The following is a 23,315-nucleotide window of genomic DNA, read 5'->3' on the forward strand; positions in this document are numbered from 1 at the left end:
CGAGTTGCAGTAGTCTATGCACGAGGTGATGAGGATATGGATAAGTGTTTTGGTAGTGTGCTCAGGGTCAGATTTTGGTAATATTATAAAGGAAGAAGCAGCAGATTTTAGCGATATGTTGTATTTGGGCGGTGAAGGAGAGAGAAGAGTCAAAGATGATCCCGAGATTATGAGAAGACAAAACAAAGGATGAGAGTGTTGTCCATAGAGATGTAGAACGAGGGAAGTGGAGAGGTGGGTTTAGGCGGGAAGATGAGCAGTTTTAGATACTGCTGCCACAAGATGCAGCAGTCTTTTTGAGATGCAGCTGGCATGGATAAGCAAATACTCCTACCCAGCCGAGTCTGATCTCAAAATAGCTTGTGAAATCTGGTAGCAGTCTCAGCAGCTACTTTGTTGATGGAACCGGTAGGGGCAGAAGTGAATGGGGATTGTTCCTACCCAAAGTGCAAAGCTGGAACACCAACACTTATAAAGAAGGCCCTAGCAGAGGCCTGTGGAGATGTTAGTGGAGGTCCAGGAGAGGAGCTGCTCTTGTTGAGGGGGGGGGGGGGGGGGAGGAGGGAATGAAGACTACTTCAATTTCAGAGACACCACACAATTTTTGTTTCAACTGAAAACACACTTGCATTTTTTTAGCCAAAATGAAAGAAGACTAAATGTGGATTTCGGGTCTATTTTGGTACCGAAAACAAAATTTGGTCAGCCTCTTTTTACGGTATGTGATGCTATTGAAATAGAATCTGAAAGCAGTATAAAGAACAGGATTTTAAGCAACTCTGTTTTGGGGCTGCTTCGTGCTATTTTTGTAAAATCAGTATCTTGGGAAAGAGGTGCTAGAGATAACTCGCTGCTGAATGAATGTATGAGAGACCTGCTGTCTGAGGAACAAGACAAAAATCTGTTAAATCTGAAGTTAAAACTGTTACTTTTTTTTAAACTACTTATCCCGACCTAAGGGAACGGTCATGGCCAATGTTAAGATTGGCTAAAATATAGTTGCCTAAAAACACAGTAAATGACAGCAGGAAAAGACCATATGACTCTAGGAGTGGCCAGGTACATACAAATTTTTTTTCATATGAGCGACAAGTTCTAAAAACAAACTATTTTTGATCCCAGTATTAGTAATGCATTACTGTATGCAGCACAAAAAAAATCACACATATGGTAATTGATTTAGTTTAGTATAGTTTAATTTTGTTTGCAAATCGAGTCAGGTCAGTGATTTTGTGAACAATCATGTATAAGGAGGTGCTGAAAAGTTCTCAGCCCAACCAACTTCCTAAATCCTGAGTGCTATTTTGCCACTGTAGCTGAAAAGAGTGGTACTTTGTTTTGCAAAGTGCCAATTTGCAGAATCGTAATGCTATGTTTTTGGCATTGTTTCAGATCATTGATTGAACCATGTCAACGCAAACTGTGGAATTTCCAAATGTGGAAATCCGAGCCATCATGAAGTTTCTATTCCTGAAGAAGAAAACGTCAAAGGAAATCCATGAATGTGGGATGCAAACATCGATGACCCCTTTTATCAAGCTGCGCAAGGGTGGGCGAGGTAAGTGCTCAAACTCTCATAAGAATTCGAGCATCGGAGCATTTACTGCTCTGGCTCGCACTAAAAACCTCTAACGCAACTTGATTAAAAGGGGCCCTAAGTGATAAATACCCATCATACTCCACAGTGAAGAAGTGGTGTGCAAACTTTCAGCATGGAGATTTCAAGACTGAAGGTGCAGTAATATTTGGGAGGCCTCAAACGGTCTTAACTCCTGAAATTGTTGACTATGTCCATGATCAGATTTTGGGAGATCGGTGAATATTAGCTAAAACAATTGCTGAAACATTACAGATAATCCAGGGAATGCGTTGGGTGTATAATCCACGAGCAGCTGAGTATGCAGAAGCTGTTAGCCAAGTGGGTGCCCAAATGTTTATATGCTGATGAGAAATGATGGCGAGTGGACACTTCCAAGCTGAATTTGTAGCATTTTCAGCAAGCTGGTGCCAACTTTTTGGAACAACCAGTTCCTGTTGATGACACATGGTTACACCACTATGATCCTGAGACAAAAAAGCAGCCCATGCAATGGCAGCACTCAGGTTCTCCAAGGCCAAGGAAATTCAAGATCCAAAAGTCAGCAGGAAAGGTCATGGCCAGTGTGTTTTGAGATCAGGAAGGTGTAATGAGTGACTATCTTCCAAGGGGCCAAACAGTTAATGCAGGTAATGCTCTGCTGATTAAAGGAGGCATTGAAAGAAAAAAGGAGACGGAAGCTATGGAAAGGAGTTCTCGTTTTCTAAATCAATGCACCTGCTCACAAGGCTGGCAAAACGATGGATGTTTTGATGCAGTTGGGGTTTCAGTGCATAGACCATCCTCCCTATTCAACAGATCTTGCTACATCCAACTATTTTCTGTTTCCAAACCTTAAAAAGAGTTTGACAGGGTGACAATTTTTGAGCGATTCAGAGGTATTTTTTGGAAGGGTTATAGAAACGATGCGCCACGTGTATTGAACTTAGGAGTGAATATGTGGAATAACTTGTAAGTTTCATGACTCCACGTCGTTCCCTTTTTGGGTGGGCTGAGAACTTTTCAGTACCCCTCATAAAATGTATGGGCAATTGCTCATATGCTTTGCTTAGAGGGAACATAGATCTAGCACCCCATCTGATCTACCATTATTCCTATCTATACTTCAAGGGTGTATCAGTTACTAGAATGTGACCCCCCACTGAAGAATTTGAGAATTGCATGGTAATTGTCTTTTGCCTATGTTTGGCTTATCCTTGCTGTACGTACACCACCTTGGGTCTGTCTTGGGCTCTCTCCTCTTCTCCCAATATATCCGCTTTCTCGGTTCACTGATCTCCTCCCTTGCAGTGGCTTAGTAAGGGAGGCGGACTACCTTGGGCGCCGTCTCCATGGGAGGGGGCGGGATGCCAGCATCTCTCCCTCCTTTCCGCCCCCAACATACCTCTTTAAAAGTTCACCAGCGTAAGCAGCATCTTCCACTTGCTGCTCGCGCGGCCTCAGCTCCCTTCTGATGTCACTTCTTGGACGTGGGACCAGGATGTGACATCAGAAGGGTGTCAGGCCAGCACGAGCAGCAGGTGGAGTGTGCTGCTCACGCTGGCAAACATTTCAAGAGATGGGTGGGGGGTGCATGGCATGGTGGGGAATACTGGGGGTCTCATGGCGCCACCCTCCCTTGCTATGCCACTGCTCCCATGGTTTTCATTATAACCTCTATGCTGATGACTTCCAGATCTACCTTTCCACACCAGTTATCTTTACAGGAATTCTGCCCGAATCTCAGCTTGCCTGTCCAACATTGCCACTTGGATGTCTCACCGCCATCTAAAACTGAATATGAAACCAAAACTGAAATCTAAAACCAAACTCCTTATCCATCTGCCTAAAACCCACTTCCCCCCCTCCCACCATTCTGTGTTTCCGAGGATACCGCTCTCCTCCTCCCTGTCTTGTCAGCTCGCAACCTGGAGGTAATCTTTGACTCCTCTCTCTCCTTTTCTGCAACACACTGCTAAAACCTGTTGCTTCCTCCTCTATAATATTACCAAAATCTGACCTCTCCTCTTCACTACCAAAACCCTTATGCACGCTCCAATCACCTCTCACTTAGACTGCTGCAACGTACTTCTCTCAGGTCTTCTGCTCAACCATCTTTCTCCCCTTCAATCCATTCAAAATGCTGCTGCACGACTCATATTTACTCCCCTCCTCAAGTCAGTTCATTGGCTCCCCATCCATTTCCAGATACAGTTCAAACTCCTCTTACTGACTTACAAGTGCATTCACTCAATAGCCCCTCAATATCTCTCATCGCATCTCCCCCTATGCTCCCCCCCCCCCGTGAACTCCATTCATCGGGTAAATCCCTCATTTCTGTACTCTTCTCCTCCACCACCAACTCCAGACTCCGTCCCTTCTTTCTTGTCACACCTTATGCCTGGAACAGGCATGCAAGTCAACACGTCATGCTTCGTCTCTAGCAGTTTTCAAATCCAAGCTAAAAGCCTTTTTTGAAGCTTCTTTCAACTCCTAACTCCCACACGCCATCAGATACCTTTACCCATCATATCGTTCCTTATGCTAGAAACTTCTCAACCCTGAGATGTCCTGCTTGTCTGTCCAAATTAGATTGTAAGCTCTTCTGAGAAGGGACCATCTTTTGAATGTTAAACGTACAGCGATGCGTACACCTTTCAGCGCTATAGAAATGATAAATACTAGCAGTAGTAGTAGGATAAAGATCCTGCAAAGACGGAAAAAAAAACCCCCAGAGGAAAGGGGACCAAAGAAATAAAATGCTCCCACAACAAAGACAGAAAAAAGTATTTTGTTTTTGAAATTTATTAATTGGAATATGTCAGATTTTGGGAAATGCATATCTTTGATTTGCATTTCATATTCTATTTTATGTTTGCTCTAGGCAGAGTCTGACTTCTTGAGATTCTTGTTCAGGCTTTTGACTACTGATCCTTGTTTCATATGCTTTTTAAGCAAGTTATCAAGGCGCTTGCATTCTGCATGTATGGAGTTTCTAATATGCGTTTATCGTTGTGTCCATTTATTCATTCTGGCAATATTATGACGCGACTAAGCAATCAAACTCTTGGTTCAGTTTGTTTTAGTTTCTTCTGTTCTCTTTCCTGAATAGTTGGCAACAGTTTGTTGCTGTATTTTCAGTCAATTTTTTATGGTTTTATGTTATATACAGTTCATATAATGATGATGATGATATGTTTGCACATTTTTATTGATACTTGTTTTATTTGTTATATTATATACAGTGTTTTAACCCCTGAAACAGGCGTATCTTTCAATGAAACACAGTTCTGTGTCGGGTCTTTTGTATGCATGTACTTTAATGCTGTGGATTTATACAATAAACTGACAATTTGACTTGTTGATCATTCTTCTCGGAAGCTCATTGTTCAATCCCACTCTCTTTTCTGGATTATTTTATTGTGGGTCTTTCTCCTATTGGACTTTTACATTTGATTGTTGCTGTGTAATGATCCATAGCAGTTCCATTTGTTGTTTTAAGGTCCAGTGCTGCCTTTTCACAGATAAGATTGTTGCTCTTTGAGGCCTGGGAGTGCTGTGTTATGGAACGATAGGGTTCCTAAAGTCAGCCAAGTCTTACTATAATTTCTCAAATTTTACCACACAGCCTCATCTGGCTGCACGACGTTAGGTTAATTTGGTCCATAACAGAATTATGTCTGATTAGGTTTAAATTTTGAGACACCAACTCTTGAGGAGTCTTTAAATACAGTTGAATTGTTTACATAGATGACATAGATGTGTGTTTGTGTGTGTGGTTTAGTATTGGTTAAAGTACTTGAAATAATTGAGTTTAAAATGTTTAATGTCACCATGACATAAAAATCCATTTTAGATTCACATCAAGGCTTTGCTTGTCAGTAAAAATAGCCAGCAGCTCTTCCCAAGCCTCAATCCCTTTCGAACTGTGCCAAATTTATATCCCCATGCACCCCTCCCCCCCCCCCCCACACACACACACACTCATTGGCCTTAAGAACGTAAGAATTGCCATATGAGGAAAAAAACAAAAGGTCCACCAAGCCCAGTATCCTATTTCCAACAGTAGCCAACATAATATAACAAAACATTTGTATATCACAATACCCTTCAGATCTGTGCAGTTTAACAAAATGGGAAAACTGCTACAAACACAGAATGAAATACACATTTAGTCTTTCAAAAATTTCTTCAATAAATAAGACTTTAACAATTTGCTAAAATTTTGATGTAGATGTAAAAAATATAACTGATGAAAGTCTCAATCCCACGTAGCTGCTTGAAATGACAGTAATCGGTTGTGATATCTTTTATAGCGGCAGCCTTTAGACGATAAAAACCAAAAAGTGTAGCTATTCGAGTAGAATGTCTGTGATGAGAGTAAATGAATTGATCTGCTAATTAGGCCAGAGCCATACCAGATATCATTTTATTGCACAGACAACCAAACTTAAACTGCATTCTTGCTTCCATAGGGAGCATTTGGAGCTCCCTATAGTAGGGCGTTTTATGGTCCAATTTTTTTCAATTTAAAAATCAGACGGATTGCTTTGTTCTGTATTAGTCGAAGTTGAGCCAAATATTGCAATAGTTCAGAGTACTTAAAACAATGGACTGAGCTAATAATCTAAAGGACTTATCATCAATGTACCTAGCAAGATCCCAAAGAGTAAAACAGAATTAATGCTGTTTATCCTAGGAGTAAGTAGTGGATTTCTCAAAGTCTATCTTAGTAAATGGCTTATTAGGAAGTTATACAAACCTATTATAAATCTGCTAAGCTAACTGCTTTCATCACATTCTCTGGCAATGAATTCCAAAGTTCAATTATACATTGAATGAAGAAATATTTTCTCTGGTTTGTTTTAAATCTACCACGTATTAGCTTCATAGCATACACCCTAGTCCTAGTATTGGAAAGATTAAACAAGCAATTCACATCTATCTGTTCCACTCCACTCAGGCCTAGATGCACTAAGAGGATCGGTAAGACTGTGTATCTGCACCAATCCAATTTTTGGGTCGATTCAGAAAGAGCTATTGATACACTAAAAGGTTTGCATGCAAATGATTCATGCGGATGCTTGCTGTAACCCCTGACTCTCTGATTCGATGGATCCGCTGTTAGAGTGACTCTCACACATTCTCAGAGCCGGCAGGGAAAGCCGAAATAGCTGAGAGGTAGGGGAAAGCCTTCTGCCGCTCAGCTGTTCAGGGCAGGAAACCTTTTTTTCCTTTCTGTTTTTTTATGGGCATATATGCTGTGCATGTTACATATGCACTATATCTTCCCCATTAAAAAAAAAAGGCCACCCCCGCCGATGATGGCTCCCCCTCCCCCAACGAACGCGGCACCGGGAATTCCCCCCTCACGCAATCGAAAATTGGCAGGAGGGATGGCCATTCCTTCCTGTCATGCCGACCCCCTCTCCCCACCGTGGCAGCGAAATGGTATGAGGGATGCTCACTCCTTCCTGCCACCAAAGGTCTACCCCCTGCACCAGGCACCCCCTCAAACATCCCCTAACCTCCCCCTTTCTCCCTGGAAAAAAAAAGGCAGGAGGGATGCCTTTTTCTGGGCAGTGAATCCTAACATAGAACTCAACATCACGTAGCTATAGTTTGGGTTCCTCTTTCCCACATGCATCACTTTGAACTTGTTCACATTAAATATCATCTGCCATTTTGACACCCAGTCTTCCAGTCTCACAAGGTCCTCTTGCTATTTTTCACAATCCTCTTGCAATTTAACAACTTTAAACAACGTTGTGTCATTAGCAAATTTAATGGGCACATTAGTTATTCCCAACTCTAGATCATTGATAAATATGTTAAAAAGCAGCGGTCCCAGCACAAACCCCTGGGGAACCCCACTATTTACCCTTCTTCATTGAGAATATTGACTATTTAACTCTAATCCATAATAGGACATAACCTCTTAACCCATTACTTTTTAATTTCCTCAGAAATCTTTCATGAGCGCACTATGGACAGAGAAAGTATCTGCAAAGAGGGCCAGATTTTATAAATGGTGCCAAAAATTTCATGCCAATAAAATTTGGTGCTCCAAACTATTCTATAAAGGGTGCTTGGGATGTAGAAAGGGGGTGGAGGGCGGACCACTCCAGGCGCCATCTTGGTAGGGGCGCTGGCACCTCTCCTTCTCTCTGCCCCCCCCCCACTACTCCTTCCAACTCCTCCCCTGCCATGTGCACACCTTCAATTCCCTGCCACCTTCCTTCCCCTGCCAAGTACACACCTTCAATTCCCCTGCCACGTGCATACCTTCAATTTCTTGCCACGTGCACACCTTCAATTCCCCTACCACGTATACACCTTCAATTCTCCTGCCACATGCACACCTTCAATTCCCTGCCACCTTCCCTCCCCTGCTACGTGCACACCTTCAATTCCCCTGCCACGTACACACCTTCAATTCCCCTGCCACGTGCATACCTTCAATTCCCCTACCACGTACACACCTTCAATTCCCCTGCCACGTGCACACTTTCAATTCTAGCTCTTCACCAGTGTAAGCAGCAGCTCCAACCAGCTGCTTGCACCAGCCTCGGCGCTCCCCTCTGACGTTACTTCTGGGTCTTGCGACTAGGAAGTGATGTCAGAGGGAGAGCCAATACTGGCATGGCTAGCGAGGTAGAGATGCTGCTCACGCTGGGGAAACTAAACAGGTACAGGGACCGGAAGGGGAGCAGGGGTGTGGGGGGTGGAGAAGAGGGCAAGGGGAGTGCCACGGTCCCGGGCACCTCCCACCCTCGCTACACTACTGTAAGCACTCTTCATAGAAATTGTTGAGCTCAACCTTGGGCACTGAATTTGACACTCAACTTAGACTGCAAAGACTTGTAAATCCTGGTATGCAAGTTGAGTGTGGATCCCTGATGTTCTGTAATAATGTGCACCTTTTATGTGAATGCCCTTGATCCACCCTTGCTCTTCCCATGATCACACCCACTTTTGAATTGCACATGATCCAATGTAGGTGTCCATTGTTAAAGAATAGCACACAGCCATATCAGTGCCAAAATCATAATTAGTGTAAATACATTAGACCAACGGTCCATCAAGCCCAGTAGCCCATTCTCACGGTGGCCAATCCAAGTCCCTAGTACCTGGCCAAAATCCAAGGAGTAGCAGTGGCTTCCCCTATGTCTTAATAACAGACTATGGACTTTTCCTCCAGGAACTTGTCCAAACTTTTCTTAAAACCAGCTGCGCTATCCAAGTTTCAAGTTTATTTAAAATTTGATTGATTGCCTAATCATATAGTCAAGGCAATGCACAATTCTAAAAACAGTTTATGGCAATGTACAGGAAAACAAAAATTAATATAGCAAATACATGACTTACAGGACAAACAGAACCAATACGGAATCCAATAATTGAAGGCAAATGAAACAATCAAAGAAAACTACAAAAGGAGGGGTTTGGGGGTGTTTTGTTTGTTTTTTAAGAGTTACGTCTTCAACAGGGTTTTACGATATCTAGCAGTCAAAAACATCTTCAAAAAGAAAACATTTCAACTGGCTCTTAAATCTATCAATATTTCGTTCTTCCCTCAAATAAATTGGTAAGGAATTCCACAGTTGGGGAGCCACAACCGAAAAAATATATTGTCCCCGCGTATTAATGGTTTTAAGTGAAGGAACAGTTAGCAGATGTTGGTCACTAGACTGAAGTATTCTAGTGGAAGCGTAGGGAATTAGAATCCTATCGATGAAAGCTGGGGACTTATAGAGCTGAGCCTTAAGCGATAACAAACATATTTTGTAAATTATTCTATGCGACACTGGAAGCCAATGAGATTTGTTTAAGAAGTGGTGAAACAAGATCAAATTTCTATGCTTTCATGATGATTTTAATAGAAGCATTTTGAATTAGTTGTAAGCGCCTGATCTCCTTTTGAGCAATGCCCTTAAATAGGGCGTTACAATAATCAATTTTAGAAATGATCAATGAATGGATTAATTTGTTTAGAGATTTGTGTTCTAACCATTTTGAGATTGAATGAATTTGCCGTAATCTGAAAAATATTGATTTATCCATGCTGCTGATATGATCATGATAAGACAGTCTCTGATCAAATATGACCCCTAAAATTTTGATAGTAGTAACTGCCTGAAGAGTAACACCTGTAAGAGTGATGGGGTTGTCAAATTTTAGTCCTTCTTTCCATGGGAAAAACATTACATTTGATTTGGTAACATTAAGAGCAAGTCTATTGGTAGCAAGCCATTGATGGATTTGCTCAAGTTTCTTGGTGATTGAAAGGGCTTCTAAAGGGTTCTCGGTGTCTAGTGGATATAAAAGTTGAATGTTGTCTGCATAAGCAAATGCATTAAATCCAATAGATTGACAAAGAGTCATTAAAGGCACCCGGATCGCCGTCTGGAAAAGGGCGACCTCCCTTCCACTTCCCACTCTTCTCCTAAACCCCCCCAATCCCGCTTCCATCGTTGATTGGTCTTTCCTTCTCCTCCCTTCCCCCTCCCCCTCCCATCTTTTCTGCTCCGGCTTCGGCCGATTTGGCCATGGTTCTCCCTATACGGGATCGGAGCTTGTTCTAAATATTAAACAGGAGTGGCCAGAGGATGGACCCTGGAGGAATTCCATAATTTGAAGAGATTTTTCTTGAGATTGTGATATTCAATGAAACAGTAGCAGATCGGTTTTCTTTTTTATATATATATATTCTTTATTCATTTTAAAACCTGCAATAAGTGCAGCATAACATAGAAAAATTGTACACTTTAACAGCACTTAATATTCTATCAAATTATATTCATATCAAATATATATATCCCCCCCACCAGTATATATACAACAATTGTCCTCAACCATCCACCCCCACCCCCACCTTGGACATGTATATTCAAAGGGAAAAAGTAATAATCATTCCTTACAAAATTTTGTTAGTGGCTCCCAAACATCCTTAAATTTCTTATAATGCCCCTGTTGTATGGCTATCACATGCTCCATTTTTAAAATGTGACATAAAGAGTTCTACCAAAAATTATAATTCAACCAGTCCCAATTTTTCCAGTTCTTCATAATATGTTGTATGACAACCCCTGTCATAATAAATAGAAGTTTATTATTATTAGAAGATATTTGGCTCTTAGCCCTCATTGACGTGCCAAATAACACAGTATCATATGTTAATGCCACCAGATTTTTCCTGGGAGGGTGGGAGGGTGAGGGGGTGGAATATTTATTTGGAAGAGTAAAATTATTATTTTTTTATTATATTGATAGCATAAGATATAATATTATTGTTTATAACTAAAATAAGAAGGGGAGGAAAAATTGTTTAATTTAATAATTGTGATGGTAACAATGTATTTTCATACAGTTTTTCTGATTCTTCAATTGTACACATTATAAAAGTTTGAAATGTCAATTAAAGAAAAAAATGCCACCAGATTTTCCAATAAATTATTCACTTGACCCCAAATGGATCTCCAAAACCTAAGTATCAAGGGACAATAGAATAGTAGATGATCCAGTGTCCCTACTTCTAGATGACAGTGCCAGCATCTATTAGACTTTGAACTATCTACGGTAATTTCTGTAAACAGATCGGTTTTCAAAATAGAAGCAAAACCATGCAGTGGTCAGTGATACCAATAGTTTCAAGGCGTCCGAGCAGGAGGTCATGATCCACAATATCGAACGCAGAGGAAAGATCAGGGGAAATTAAGAGCACAGACTTGTGATGATCCAGATGGTAATGAATAACAGTAGACATGCCTATTAGTGAATGTTCTGTGCAATGATATTGTCTAAAACCTGTCTGGCAATGCGTTCCATAGCTTAACTATTCTCTAAGTGAAAACATATTTCCTCCTATTGGTTTTAAAAGTATTTCCCTGTAACTTCATCAAGTGTCCCCTTCTCTTTGTAATTTTTGATGGAGTGAAAAATCAATCCACTTGTACCCGTTCTACTCCACTCAGGATTTTGTAGACTTCAATCATATCTCCCCTCAGCCATCTCTTTTCCAAGCTGAAGAGCCCTAATCTTTTTAGTCTTTCCTAATACGAGAGGAGTTCTATCCCCTTTATTATCTTGGTCACTCTTCTTTTAACCTTTTTTAGTGCCACTATCTTTCTTGAGATAAGGAGACCAGAATTAAATGTTGGGCAAATCTGGAGCAGGTTGGCACCCCCCAGCCTATCTGAGGAGGTGTCTAAGAGCTCTGGTCTTCCATGAACGTGTTGAGCTGCAGGCTGGGGAGGGAATATCAAACCCTGACTGTCTACCAGCTGACATGCAGACTACCTCATTGTGATTTGGAGGGAGTGGGAAAAGCCATTTGTGTAACTGAAGTTCCGAGTAGTATAGCAATGGTTTGAGTAATGAAATAAAATTGTCATTTGTTTTGTCGTATACATGGAGCAATTTTCACCTTACCGGTGTAAAAGTCTTCCTACTACGAAATAAACAGCTGACTCAAAAAATGCTCTGTTGCACAGACACATTTATGGAAAGCTGTACTGGGTGCTGTGTTTGTGTGGTGAAATTTATCAGATGTATCACGCATAATAAAATATGCACCCAGAGAAAGGGTATTTTGCTGAACTGTGGAGAGCTGAAGGGAAAAGAGAAGATGCTTGCGGGGCATAGAAATGATGAAAGCGGAAACTCAGGAACTATCATCTTGGAAGGGGGTTAAATGTATATATCTAGAAGTGAAGTCTTGAAATAAGAATTGTTAACATAGATAAAGAGGTAAGTAGACTAAGCATTAGAGAACATTAGAAGCCTATTTACTAAAATGTATTGGCTATTTAGGGCTCCTTTTACGAAGGTGCGCTAGCGTTTTTAGCACACACACCGGATTAGCATGCGCTATAGCGCGCGCCAGCCAAAAAACTACTGCCTGCTCAAGAGGAGGCGGTAGCGCCTAGCACGCATGGCATTTTAGCGGGCGCTATTCTGCGCATTAAGGCCCTAACACACCTTCATAAAAGGAGCCCTTAATGCGGGAATTACCACACATCCATAGTGCAGAAACATATGAGCAGTTAACAAATGCTATGCATGAGCAGTTAATGTATATGAACAGTTAGCATGCTAATTTCTGCAATGAAAAACTAATGCAAAAAAATGCATCACCTTACACCTTGCCTAAAAAAACCTATCTGTCTGCATTATAGTCTTGCTTTGATTCATTATGTCTATTTCGCTAACTTTATTAATCTTACGTAAGCCGCAATGATTCCCAGTTGACATTTGCGGGCTGTAAGAAACAATAAGGTATGGTATCATTTGAGGTCTGTGAGGGAGTGGATGGTACAAGACAGGATTTCCTTAGGAACGCTCTCACTGAAGCTATGCCATCTTAAGAATAGGTATATTAGCTAAGGTTACCAGATTTTCCCAAAGGAAAATCTGAACCCATGGCCATGCCCCCAAGAACCGCCCAGTTCCGCCCCATTTCAGCCTTAGCCCCTCCCCAGACAGCATCCGCGCATGCGCGGACACGATGCAATGACATCACATACACGTGATGTCACCGCATTGCGTCTGAACATGCGCGGATGCCCCTTCCCAATGCGATTTGGTCGGGAAACTGTTCCAACCCAAAGTGCAGGGTTTTGAAAAGCCGTCCGGCCATTCCCCCCCCCCCCCCCGGACATGTCCTCAAAAGGAGGACATGTCCAGGGAAATCCATATGTCTGGTAACCCTAATGTTAACCTCTCTGTCCAGAAAGGCAGGGCTCAAGCAGAGAGCAGGAAGTTAAAAGCCCTCAGGCAGAACAGAGCAGGGAGGCTCCAAGTGAGCATCCTTCCAGGGTGTCATGGCTTGGCTGCTGTACCCAAGGTGAGTTCCAGGGAAGAAGAGTGGCCTTAGCTCAGTGCACGCACCCTGTTTTGTAAGAAGCTTCAAGTCTATACCACCAGGGTTTGAAAGGTAACTGATGACTGCAAAGGTAGGTCATTTATCCCATGGCTGTTTGTACCATGGAGCCATATTTGCGACGGGCTATTGGAGCTGAGATTATGCTAGAGAATTTTATTGTGTATTGAAGAATGAAGCCATTGTCAGGGATAGGCTGTTGAAACTGGGACTGTGCTTTCAGAGACTTTAGTAGTACAAGGCCCGTGAGGAACATGGGCTGATTATTTCCCTTGTATGCATAAATAAATTGCAACCTGTGTGTGCAACATTTTGTGAGGTCCATGCTTCCACAAGATAAAGGCTAAAGGACTTGATATGCTGCTTTTTCTGTGTGATTTGCACAATTAAAGCGGTTGATATATTTTAGACGGGTACATATTTTGTGCCTGGAGCAAGTAAATGTTAAGTGACTTGCCCAGAGTCACAGGGTGCTGAAGTGGGAATTGAAATCACAACCTCAGGGTGCTGAGGCAGCTGCTGTAACCACTAGGCCACTCCTCCACTTCCATACCTTCAGGGCTCCTTTTACAAAGGTGCACTGGCGGTTTTAGCCTGCGCGCTAGCCACTAGCACCTCCTATGAAGCAGGTGGTAGTTTTTCGGCTAGCGTGCGCTATAGCTAAAAACGCTAGTGCACCTTCGTAAAAGGAGCCGTAAATATTAACCAAACACTACAAGAAATTATTCACTATGCAGGTAGCATGTTGCTGGGTTGTTGCACAACAAACTTTCCAAAATTTCTGGCAACACCTCCAACAATTAACATGGATATTTTGCAATTGAAGCACATCAGTTTTGGCAGTTATTGTGTGGTAACTGCAAATCCCTACTACACTTTCGTAGATAGGGATCTAAATGTTAAATTCAAACTATGTGGTGAAATTTGTCAGCTCTGCTTAAAACAACCCTTACAAATGCACTGTCTGAGAAACTCCTATAGATATAATTGAAAGGCTTATTTCCAAAACCTGCAAAGTCGGGATTAGCTCCATTGGACTTAGAAGATTTTAGAGATAAGCCCTTCAGTTTGTCTGTGAAGGACTGAACCGAAACTTAATGTTTTGCTTTCTTCCTTTGCTACTTGCCCTCACTTTTTAAAAATCATTTATAAACGTAAGATAATTGTCTGCCCTCTTGGTTTGAAAATTCATATAATTTCATAAATGAAGCATCAATCAAAACTGATCCTAAACAGAACCCTCAAGAATGTGAGTGAGGGCTGTTCTGGATAACCCTAATTTTCTTCCCTCCAATCTCTCTCTCTCTTTCTCTCTCTCTCTCTCTTTTTTTCCATTTCTTAGGGATTCTTTAGGAGGAGTCAGCAGAATAATGCCTCTTACTCCTGCCCGCGGCAGAGAAACTGTTTAATTGACAGAACAAACAGAAACCGTTGCCAGCACTGCCGGCTGCAGAAGTGTCTCGCTCTAGGAATGTCTAGAGATGGTAAGGACACAGGTTCCCACCTTCATTATTAAATCCCCCGAATCTGCCCCCTTATGCTGCCTATTCAAGCCTGTGAACACTTTCTAGACAGAAGAAGAAGTGCTGTGCTGGTATGTAGCTTTAAAATGTGAACCAGAGACAGCTGACTACCGAGGATAAGGAAAGACAGCCCAATTCGATGAACATAAAAACTTTTAATTCAATCTAATTATAAATAGACAGCCATAAAACCCAACATGGCCATATATCAGCAGAGTCTGTATCAGGGGAAAAAAGACCTGTTAGAAATGAAATTTTGAGTCTCTATTTTTGTTACAAATATTAAAATTTTTACAAAGCATGACCATGTCGGGTTTCTTGTTTGTATATGTGCAGACCTTTGCCTCTGTTTTATCCTATAGCTATAAAATATGGAAATAAATTGCCTCTGAAAGCCTTAGGGCAGGGGCAGTTGTTCTCAAAAGCACATAACTGAGAAAAAAAATGAGTTTAAACCAGCAATTGTTTACCTTGCAAATTATCCACCTTCCGGTTTATTGGTTATTTTCTTGCTTCTGTTGGTCATTTTTTTCTGCTTGGTTGCTTTCTTATCCAGACTACTTACTCCCTTACCAACCAAAACTACGTCTAAAACTTACTAACTACAAAGGCAGCTAGGTCTGTCAGGGTACAATATCTCTCCTGAAGAGAGACTGAATAATTGCTCCCTCTTTTTCTAGTTGGCTATATTTATCTGCTTTAAAAATAGACATACTGTAGGGAGAGGTTGAAAGCTGTGGGAGAAATATAGGGTCCTTTTACAAAGCTGCTGTAGAAAGTGTCCTTAGCATGCCTTATGCAGGTCTTTCCTGCGTGCTAAGGCGATTTTTACCACTGCGGGAAAATGGGCAGTTTTCCATTTTCTGATTTAATGAGCACATTCTAAATATGCACACACAAAACAAAATACAACTGGCTTAACAAACACCAGAATAGTAAAATATTACTGGTTTGGGGGTAATCATTTACCACAATTATAAACGTGGAGGGGCATAATCGAAAGGAATGTCCAAGTCCATTTTCATCCAAGTCGCAAGTCATCCAAAGTAAAAAACAGCTTAGGACACATTTTTGAAAAATACATCCAAATTATTTTCCGTTTTGAAAATCGTCTAACTATATGTCCTGCCGATCTGATCATTCAAGCTGCTAAATCGTCCATCTTTATACCTCATTTTCATCAAACTTTTTGTCCAAGGCAAAAAAACCTAGAAACAGACCTTTTGGACGTGGGAGGGGTCTACAAAGTGATAGACTGGACAACCAGACATGGCACCTAAATAGTGGGGTACCTTAAAGGGCACTGCTGTGAACTTCACAAAAAGGGTGCCATGTCTTCATCTCACTACTTCTCCCTTATAGATAATGGTGAACCCCCCAAACCTCCTCCAAAATCCCCTAGACCTACCTAACTACCACCCCAATAGCCCTTATGGCTGCAGAAGCTACTTATAGGGCAGTACAAAAGGGTTTGGGGGTTTTTGGGGGAGTGCACATGTTTAACCAGCAATGCAATGACTACAGTGGCTTATGGGCATGGGTCCTCCTCTCTATGGGTCCCTAATGCACCCTCATACGACTTATGCTGCCTCTGTGCAGGTCGACTAGGCTTTCCTATACCAGGCTGCCAGGTGATGATGGTCTGGAGGCTGAATATTAAAGGTGTGATTACGATTTTTATGGGGTTGTAGGGGGGGTCAGTGATCTCTGGGGTAGTGTGTGTGGGTCTGTAGTTTGTGTCTGCAGTGCTTATCTGTTGACTTTAGGTGGGTTTTTGTGACTTAGACCATGTTTTAAATGGTCTAAGTCACAACATCCTAGTTCCGTCTATGCTGTGCTGTATAACTTTCGGTTATACATGCAATACGACTAAGTCTAAGCCTGCCCACGTCCCGCCCAAATCCCGCCCTTGACACTCCTCCTGAAACGCCCCATTTAGCTATGGTCGTTCAGCAGCACTGTAAAGGCCTAGGTCGTTTTTAAATACATGCAAAATCCGGTTTTATTATTGGCACTTGGACGTTTTTGACTTATGATCGTCCAAGTCCCGACTTAGGCCGGTTTTTGGACGTTTTTCTCTTTCGATTATGAGCCCCTTAGACATCTAGCTGGTAAAAAGTCTAGCTGGGCACCGATCCAACTCAATATTGCAACAGCGGTGCTCTTATGGAGTACAGCCGCACTATAATTGCTAAGGTTAAAACCGGGAAAAAAATGGGCAAAAAAACAAAAACCTCAAAAAAAAACAGAGAGGAAAATTCCCTTGCTCAGAAAAAAACACAGTCAAACCAATAAGATCAACCTCTTCCTCCTCCTCCAGTCTGATTCCTGTTCTCCTGAAGCAGCGGGCTGGCGTCCCGCGAAACAAGGCTGCCTTTGTCAAGTTTTGGGGGATGGTGCACCGCTGGCCTGGAGGGGAATTGTGTTGAAGCGATTTTGGTATTTGTTTCTCCGGAGTGTTGCTGCAGTGAAAGAAATTGTGTTCCGCTGTTTCACAGACCTAGCTCAGAGATCCCTACCATTTCGGAGAGTGACAATTAACAGCTAAGTGACTGTTTTTTGTGGGGTTTTTTTCAGCAGTGTACTTCATTTATTTTGGACTAGTTGAGACCAGAAAATATTGTTCTCATATATTACTGTTTTAGGGGGAGGCTGATCTTATTGATTTGACTGGATTTTTTTCTGAGCAAGAGAATTTTCTTCCCCCCTTTTTTTTTTTAAGGTTTTTGTTTTTTGCTCATTTTTTTTACGGTCTAACCTGGCCAATGATACCTCCTCTTTTACAAACGTATAGCGTGGATTTTAGCGTCGGCAGCAACGGTAACTGTTTCTACGCTCATAGAATTCCTATGAGCGTCGGAGTAGTTACCGCCGCTGCCGACGCGAAATCCCAAGCTATGCGTTCGTAAAAGAGGGGGATAGTCTGGCTGTACTCCATAAGAGCACTTCTGTTGCAACTTTGAGTTGGATTGGTGCTCGTTGAGTCTTTGAGGCTATGCTTATAATTCTGGTAAATGATTACCCCCTCCCCCCAACCAGTAATATTTTATTACTCCAGTGTTTGTAAGCCAGCTGTATTTTGTTTTGTGTGTGAATTGTTTAATTGAAGCTTGTCCCTGATATTATAGTTATTTCACATTCTAATATTGCCATTAGCTCACGGCCATTACCTAAAATGAGTGCATGAGCCCTTAACCGCCACCTATTTTCTAAGGGCTCTGATTAGAGGTAGAAAAAAAGCGCAGCCCAAACGAGTATATGGAGCAAAAAGAAATTTAGGGCTCCTTTTACGAAGGTGCGCTAAGCGTTTTAGCACAGGCACCGGATTAGCGCGCGCTAGCCAAAAATCTACCGCCTGCTCAAAAGGAGGTAGTAGCAGCTAGCACGTGCTATTCCGCGTCTTAAGGCCCTAACGCGCCTTCGTAAAAGGAGCCCTTAATGTAGCATGTGCAGAAACACCCACTCTCCACCCTAGTCATGCCCAACCCTCAGAAAAAAACTAAACTAAAATGTATTTTTTTTAGCGCAGGGTTTGCTTGCACAAATTCAGAACTTACCACAAGATGCCTCAGCCCATCTCGTGGTAAGCCCTTTTAAGCAGCACTAACTATAAACTTGTGTTTACTACAGCTTAGTAAAAGGAGCCCTCAGTGGCGTACCTAGCATTTGTGGCACCCGGGGCCCATCATTTTTTGACCCCCCCCCCATCTGTATGAAAAACATGATTTTTAGTAACAATCCACACGTCACACAAGAGTGTACCTAGGAAAAGACAGCATCTTACATACTGCAGTGAGCAGTACGTCATTAAACCCATTGTAAAACTAAACAAGCCAGACTAGTACAGATCAATTCTGCACAGTCAATCCTAACAGAAAACCATGTCTTTCGAACAAACAGAACAAAGTAAACACCTTCGCCTAGTACATAATCACAAACTTAACCCTTCTCCTTTTACAAAACGGTAGTATGATATTTAGCCATGGTGGTAACAGCTCAGATGCCAATGCTAAAAAACGCTCTACAGTTTTGTAAATGGAGAGATAGAATAAAAATACGTAGACAAAGGTTAAACTGAAGCACCAAGAAGCTAGACTCTGCATTTAATGCAACACCATAGAAACAGCAATGCATCTCCCCTAAAGCAAAAAAAAAAAAAAAAATAGAATTTTTTTTCTACCTTGTCTTCTCTGGTTTTTGCTTTCCTCATCTTCTTGTCACTCTCTTCCTTTCATCCACTGTCTACCCTCTCTCTGCCCCTTCTATATGACAGCATCTCTCCTTCTATTCACCTTCCAGAAACTTTATGCTTCCCCCTTCCATCTCTCCCACACCCCCATGGTCTGGCATTTCACTCTCTCCTCTCCCTTCCCCCCACTTCCATCAGCATCTGCCCCTTTCTCACCCTTCACCATGCTTCCATACCACCCTGACCCCCTTTTTCTCCTGCCACCACCCTGCTATGCTTCTTTCTTTCTCCATCGAAATCAGCAAGGTCCCGCGATGATTACTTTTGCTGCCGCTGCTTCGGAAGAGGCAAGTGACGTTGGAGGGAGGCTGGGCTGGCAGAGGCAAGGTCCCACGATGACTGTGGCTGCCGGTCCAACTCCCTCCGATGTCACTTACCTCTTCCGAAGCAGCAGCAGCAAAAGTAATCATTGCGGGACCTTAGTGCACTTCAGCGCAGCTGCCGACTCTGCTCTGGAATAAATACAGCAGCCTCGCTGAGGTGCCGTTTTCAGCAGTGCAGGAGCTTCCAGACCTGGCCATCTGTGCACGCCCTTGGAGTGTGTATCCAGGGCGGACTGCCCCCCCCCCCCTCCCTTGGTACGCCCTGGGAGCCCTTATCCTGCTAACTCAAACGTGTAACACCAGTTGGCTATATCTGAGTGAATTCAAGATCTTGTAAAAATCTTCACACCCGTGTATATTTTTCACATTCTCCTGCCCCACATTAAAGTAGCTTTATTGATTTACATAATTGATCAAATTAATAAATGAATTTAAATGTATTGTACATGTTCAGTGTAGAAGACTAATAGAGATTCATAAAGCAATTAAGAATAAGTAACGACAATATCTTGATTTCATATCATAATGTCCTTTGTCACAGGAAATCCAAATTAGCTGCATTTCCAAAATTTGCCTTAAGGCAAAGGGTTAAATAGAGCCCTTCTACAAGGGGAGTTCAATAATTTAGCTACCTCAATAGGAAAGAGAAGAGTTTTCAAAAACTTTTGTTTTATTTTTCAGTATAGTTCTCTGATAGTACACTTCATCCACTTTTCCTTCAATGACTTTAACCGCTGTGAAAAGAATTTTTCTGTTTGACCGTCAAACCAGGACGTCACATCTTCCTTGACGTCTTTATCACTTGAAACTGCTGTATAAGGAGAGATTTCTTCAAAACTAAGAACAGGAAATAATCTGAGGGAGCCAGGTCAGGACTGTAGGATGGATGGTTCGGCTGCTGAAACCCACATCCTCGGATAGCAGCCTGTGATTGTTGTGACATATGCACCAGCATATTATCGTAAAGAAGCACCATGCCTGCTGTGAGTTTTCATGTCTTTTCTCCTTGATTGACCCCTGCAAAGCGATCATTGTGTTAACATAACTCTTCCTGGTTATGGTTGCTTTGTGTGGCATGAACTCCAGAAGCAAAAGTCCTTCATCATCCCAGAAGACAGTTACCATGACTTTGCCTGCAGATTTTTCTGTCTTGAACTATTTTAGGGATGGCTTGTGCTTCTGCTGCATTTACTCCATTTTGGACTCAGGATCTCTGTGATAAACCCAAGTCTCATCTCCAGTCATCAAATGATGAAAGAAATGTACTTTATCTTCAAGGAGCATCCCCAAGTTCTCCTAACAGCACTGGATCCTCATGGCCTTCTGATATGGTGTCAACATTCTTGGAACCTATCTTGTACTAACCATGTACATGCCCAACTTTTCATGAATTATTTTCCAAATGGTACTTGCCGAGATGCCCATTTCTTCAGCTATTCAGGAAATCTTAATTCATCTGTCTGATAAAGTTAAATCCTTGACTTTCTTGCACATTTCTCTGGAAGTTGCTTCCACAGGCTGTCCAGTATGAGGGTCCTCTTCAATGGACTCTCTATCCCACTTAAATTGCTTGCTCCAAAATTTTACTTTGTAGGATGATGGGGCAGACACACCATAAACTGAATCTCCTTTGGCTTTTTCCCTTCTTTTGTGAGAAATTTTTCACTGAACGGTGCTCCAAATCTAATAGTTTCTTACTTGATTTGCACGAGGACTCTCCTGACATCCTATCTCTTGAAATGTTAGACTTGCACTGAGCCATAACTGTGCATGAGTAACCTTGAGACATGTCACAACATGCACAGACTTGTTTCAACAAGCTTACTACATTCTTTCCTACTCAGCTAAATAAATTATTGAACACTCCTCGTATGCTGCATCATCAGTTGGGGAAGACCCCGGCAGGGCAGAGTGCACAGCAGCTTGTTCAGAGTGATGCCGCTGCTGACCATCCGCTGCCGCTGCTACTCTAGGAGGCCTTGGAAGTATGTCAGGTCTCACGGAGGGGGGGAGTTGGTTGCTGAATCAGTGAATTTGATTTTCTCAGACAACAATTTGATTTGAATCAATTCACCGAAGTGAATCGGTGAATCGAATCAAATCTGGCAGCACTACTGGTCACCAGCAGCAGCAACAAAGAATTATATGCACACACATTCAGAGGGGTTAGTGTTATGCTCCTCATGCTTTCATGCTTTACTCAATTTTTGGACATTTTATTTTATATCTTTTCTGGAATTTAACATGTGCTGAAAATATTATTTATATATGTATATGTATTTCTATAAAGGGGCACCTAATTGCAGCCTATTTTATAAAGGAAAGGCCATATTCTATTAATGACACTGAGTCGTGCTTACATTGTAGGCAATGCTCAACACAGTTGTCAATTGAAAAAAATGGCACCATTTATAGAATCATGCCTAATGGCACCAAAGCGGACTTAAGCATCTCTAGGCATCCTAGACATAGGAGCCGCTCCGTTAGGCCAGCTTTTTATTTACCTAATTTGGCGGCACCTATGTTAGATGCCTAGCTCAACCACACCAATAATTCACCCATAGCCATGCCTACTGTTAAAAATAGGCATGCAGCGGGGGGGAGGGGGGCATGGAAGAGGGCAGGGGAGGAGTGCCACTCACCCTTACTATGCCACTGACCAGGCAGGTCCACGTACAGGCTTAGGCATGAGCCACAGAGTCGGTGGAAGATGTACTAATACAAATCGGCAAATTAAAAAGTGATAAATCGCCTGGACCAGATGGTATATATCCAGGGTATTAAAAGAACTCAAACATAAAATTGCTGACTTGCTGTTAGTGATCTGTAACCTGTCACTAAAATCTTCTGTAGTACCTGAAGATTGGAGGGTGGCCAATGGTACACTGATTTTTAAAAAGCATTCCAGAGGAGATCTGGGAAATTACAGACCAATAAGCCTGACTTCAGTGCTGGGCAAAATGGTGGAAACAATGATAAAAAATAAAATTGTGGAACACGTAGACAAGCATGATTTAATGAAACAGAGTCAGCATGGGTTTAGCTGATGGAGATCTTGCCTCACCAATTTGCTTGACTTCTTTGAAGGTGTGAATAAACATGTGGATAAAGGTAAGCCGGTTGATGTAGCTTTTTGATACAGTTCCCCCCCCCCCTGGGAATTTTGAGGACCTGTTCTGGCCATTTACAGTTTAAAAAAATGTTGAAAACACAAATGTATGTGGAGGCTTTTCTCTGAAAGTTAGCTAGTAGGCATATTTAATAAGAAACATGAACTGCGATTATTGCACTACGTATATTTAGTGAGGATGGACAACACATAAATTCCTTAAGCTTTTGATATTATTTTAAGTGGATTAAATTATTATGCGATTGCACTGTAACTGAAAGTATTTTGTGAATATTGTGAATGTTCTAATTGTTAATCGCTTAGTCATAAGCGGTCTAGAAATTTTAGAAATAAATAAAGTTCCTCATGAGAGGCTCCTGAGAAAATTACAGTCATGGGATAGGAGGTAGTGGTCTGTTGTAGATTAGGTTATTGAACTAAAAACAGAGGATAGGGTTAAATGACCATTTTTCTCAATGGAAGAGGGTAGATAATTGAGTGCCGCAAGGATCTGTACTGGAGCCAGTGCTATTTAATATATTTATAAATGATCTGGAAATTAGATTGACGAATGAAGTGATTAAATTTGCAGATGACACTAAACTGTTCAAAGTTGTTAAAACTCATGAGGATTGTGAAAAATTGCAGGCAGAC

The 23,315-nt window shown here is 41.8% G+C and overlaps 1 protein-coding gene across 4 annotated transcripts in view; it reads left to right on the forward strand.

The window, feature by feature from the left end:
* RORB (RAR related orphan receptor B) overlaps positions 1-23,315 on the forward strand; it is a 257,317-nt gene that overhangs the window by 189,235 nt on the left and 44,767 nt on the right. For all 4 annotated transcript variants that reach the window (XM_033956277.1, XM_033956186.1, XM_033956456.1 and 1 more), the window contains one exon: positions 14,800-14,941. In XM_033956277.1, the coding sequence (XP_033812168.1) occupies positions 14,800-14,941 (142 nt within the window). The remainder of the gene's footprint in view (positions 1-14,799; positions 14,942-23,315) is intronic.

The sequence above is a fragment of the Geotrypetes seraphini genome, chromosome 1 (genome assembly GCF_902459505.1).
Source record: "Geotrypetes seraphini chromosome 1, aGeoSer1.1, whole genome shotgun sequence".
Lineage (NCBI taxonomy): Eukaryota > Metazoa > Chordata > Amphibia > Gymnophiona > Dermophiidae > Geotrypetes > Geotrypetes seraphini.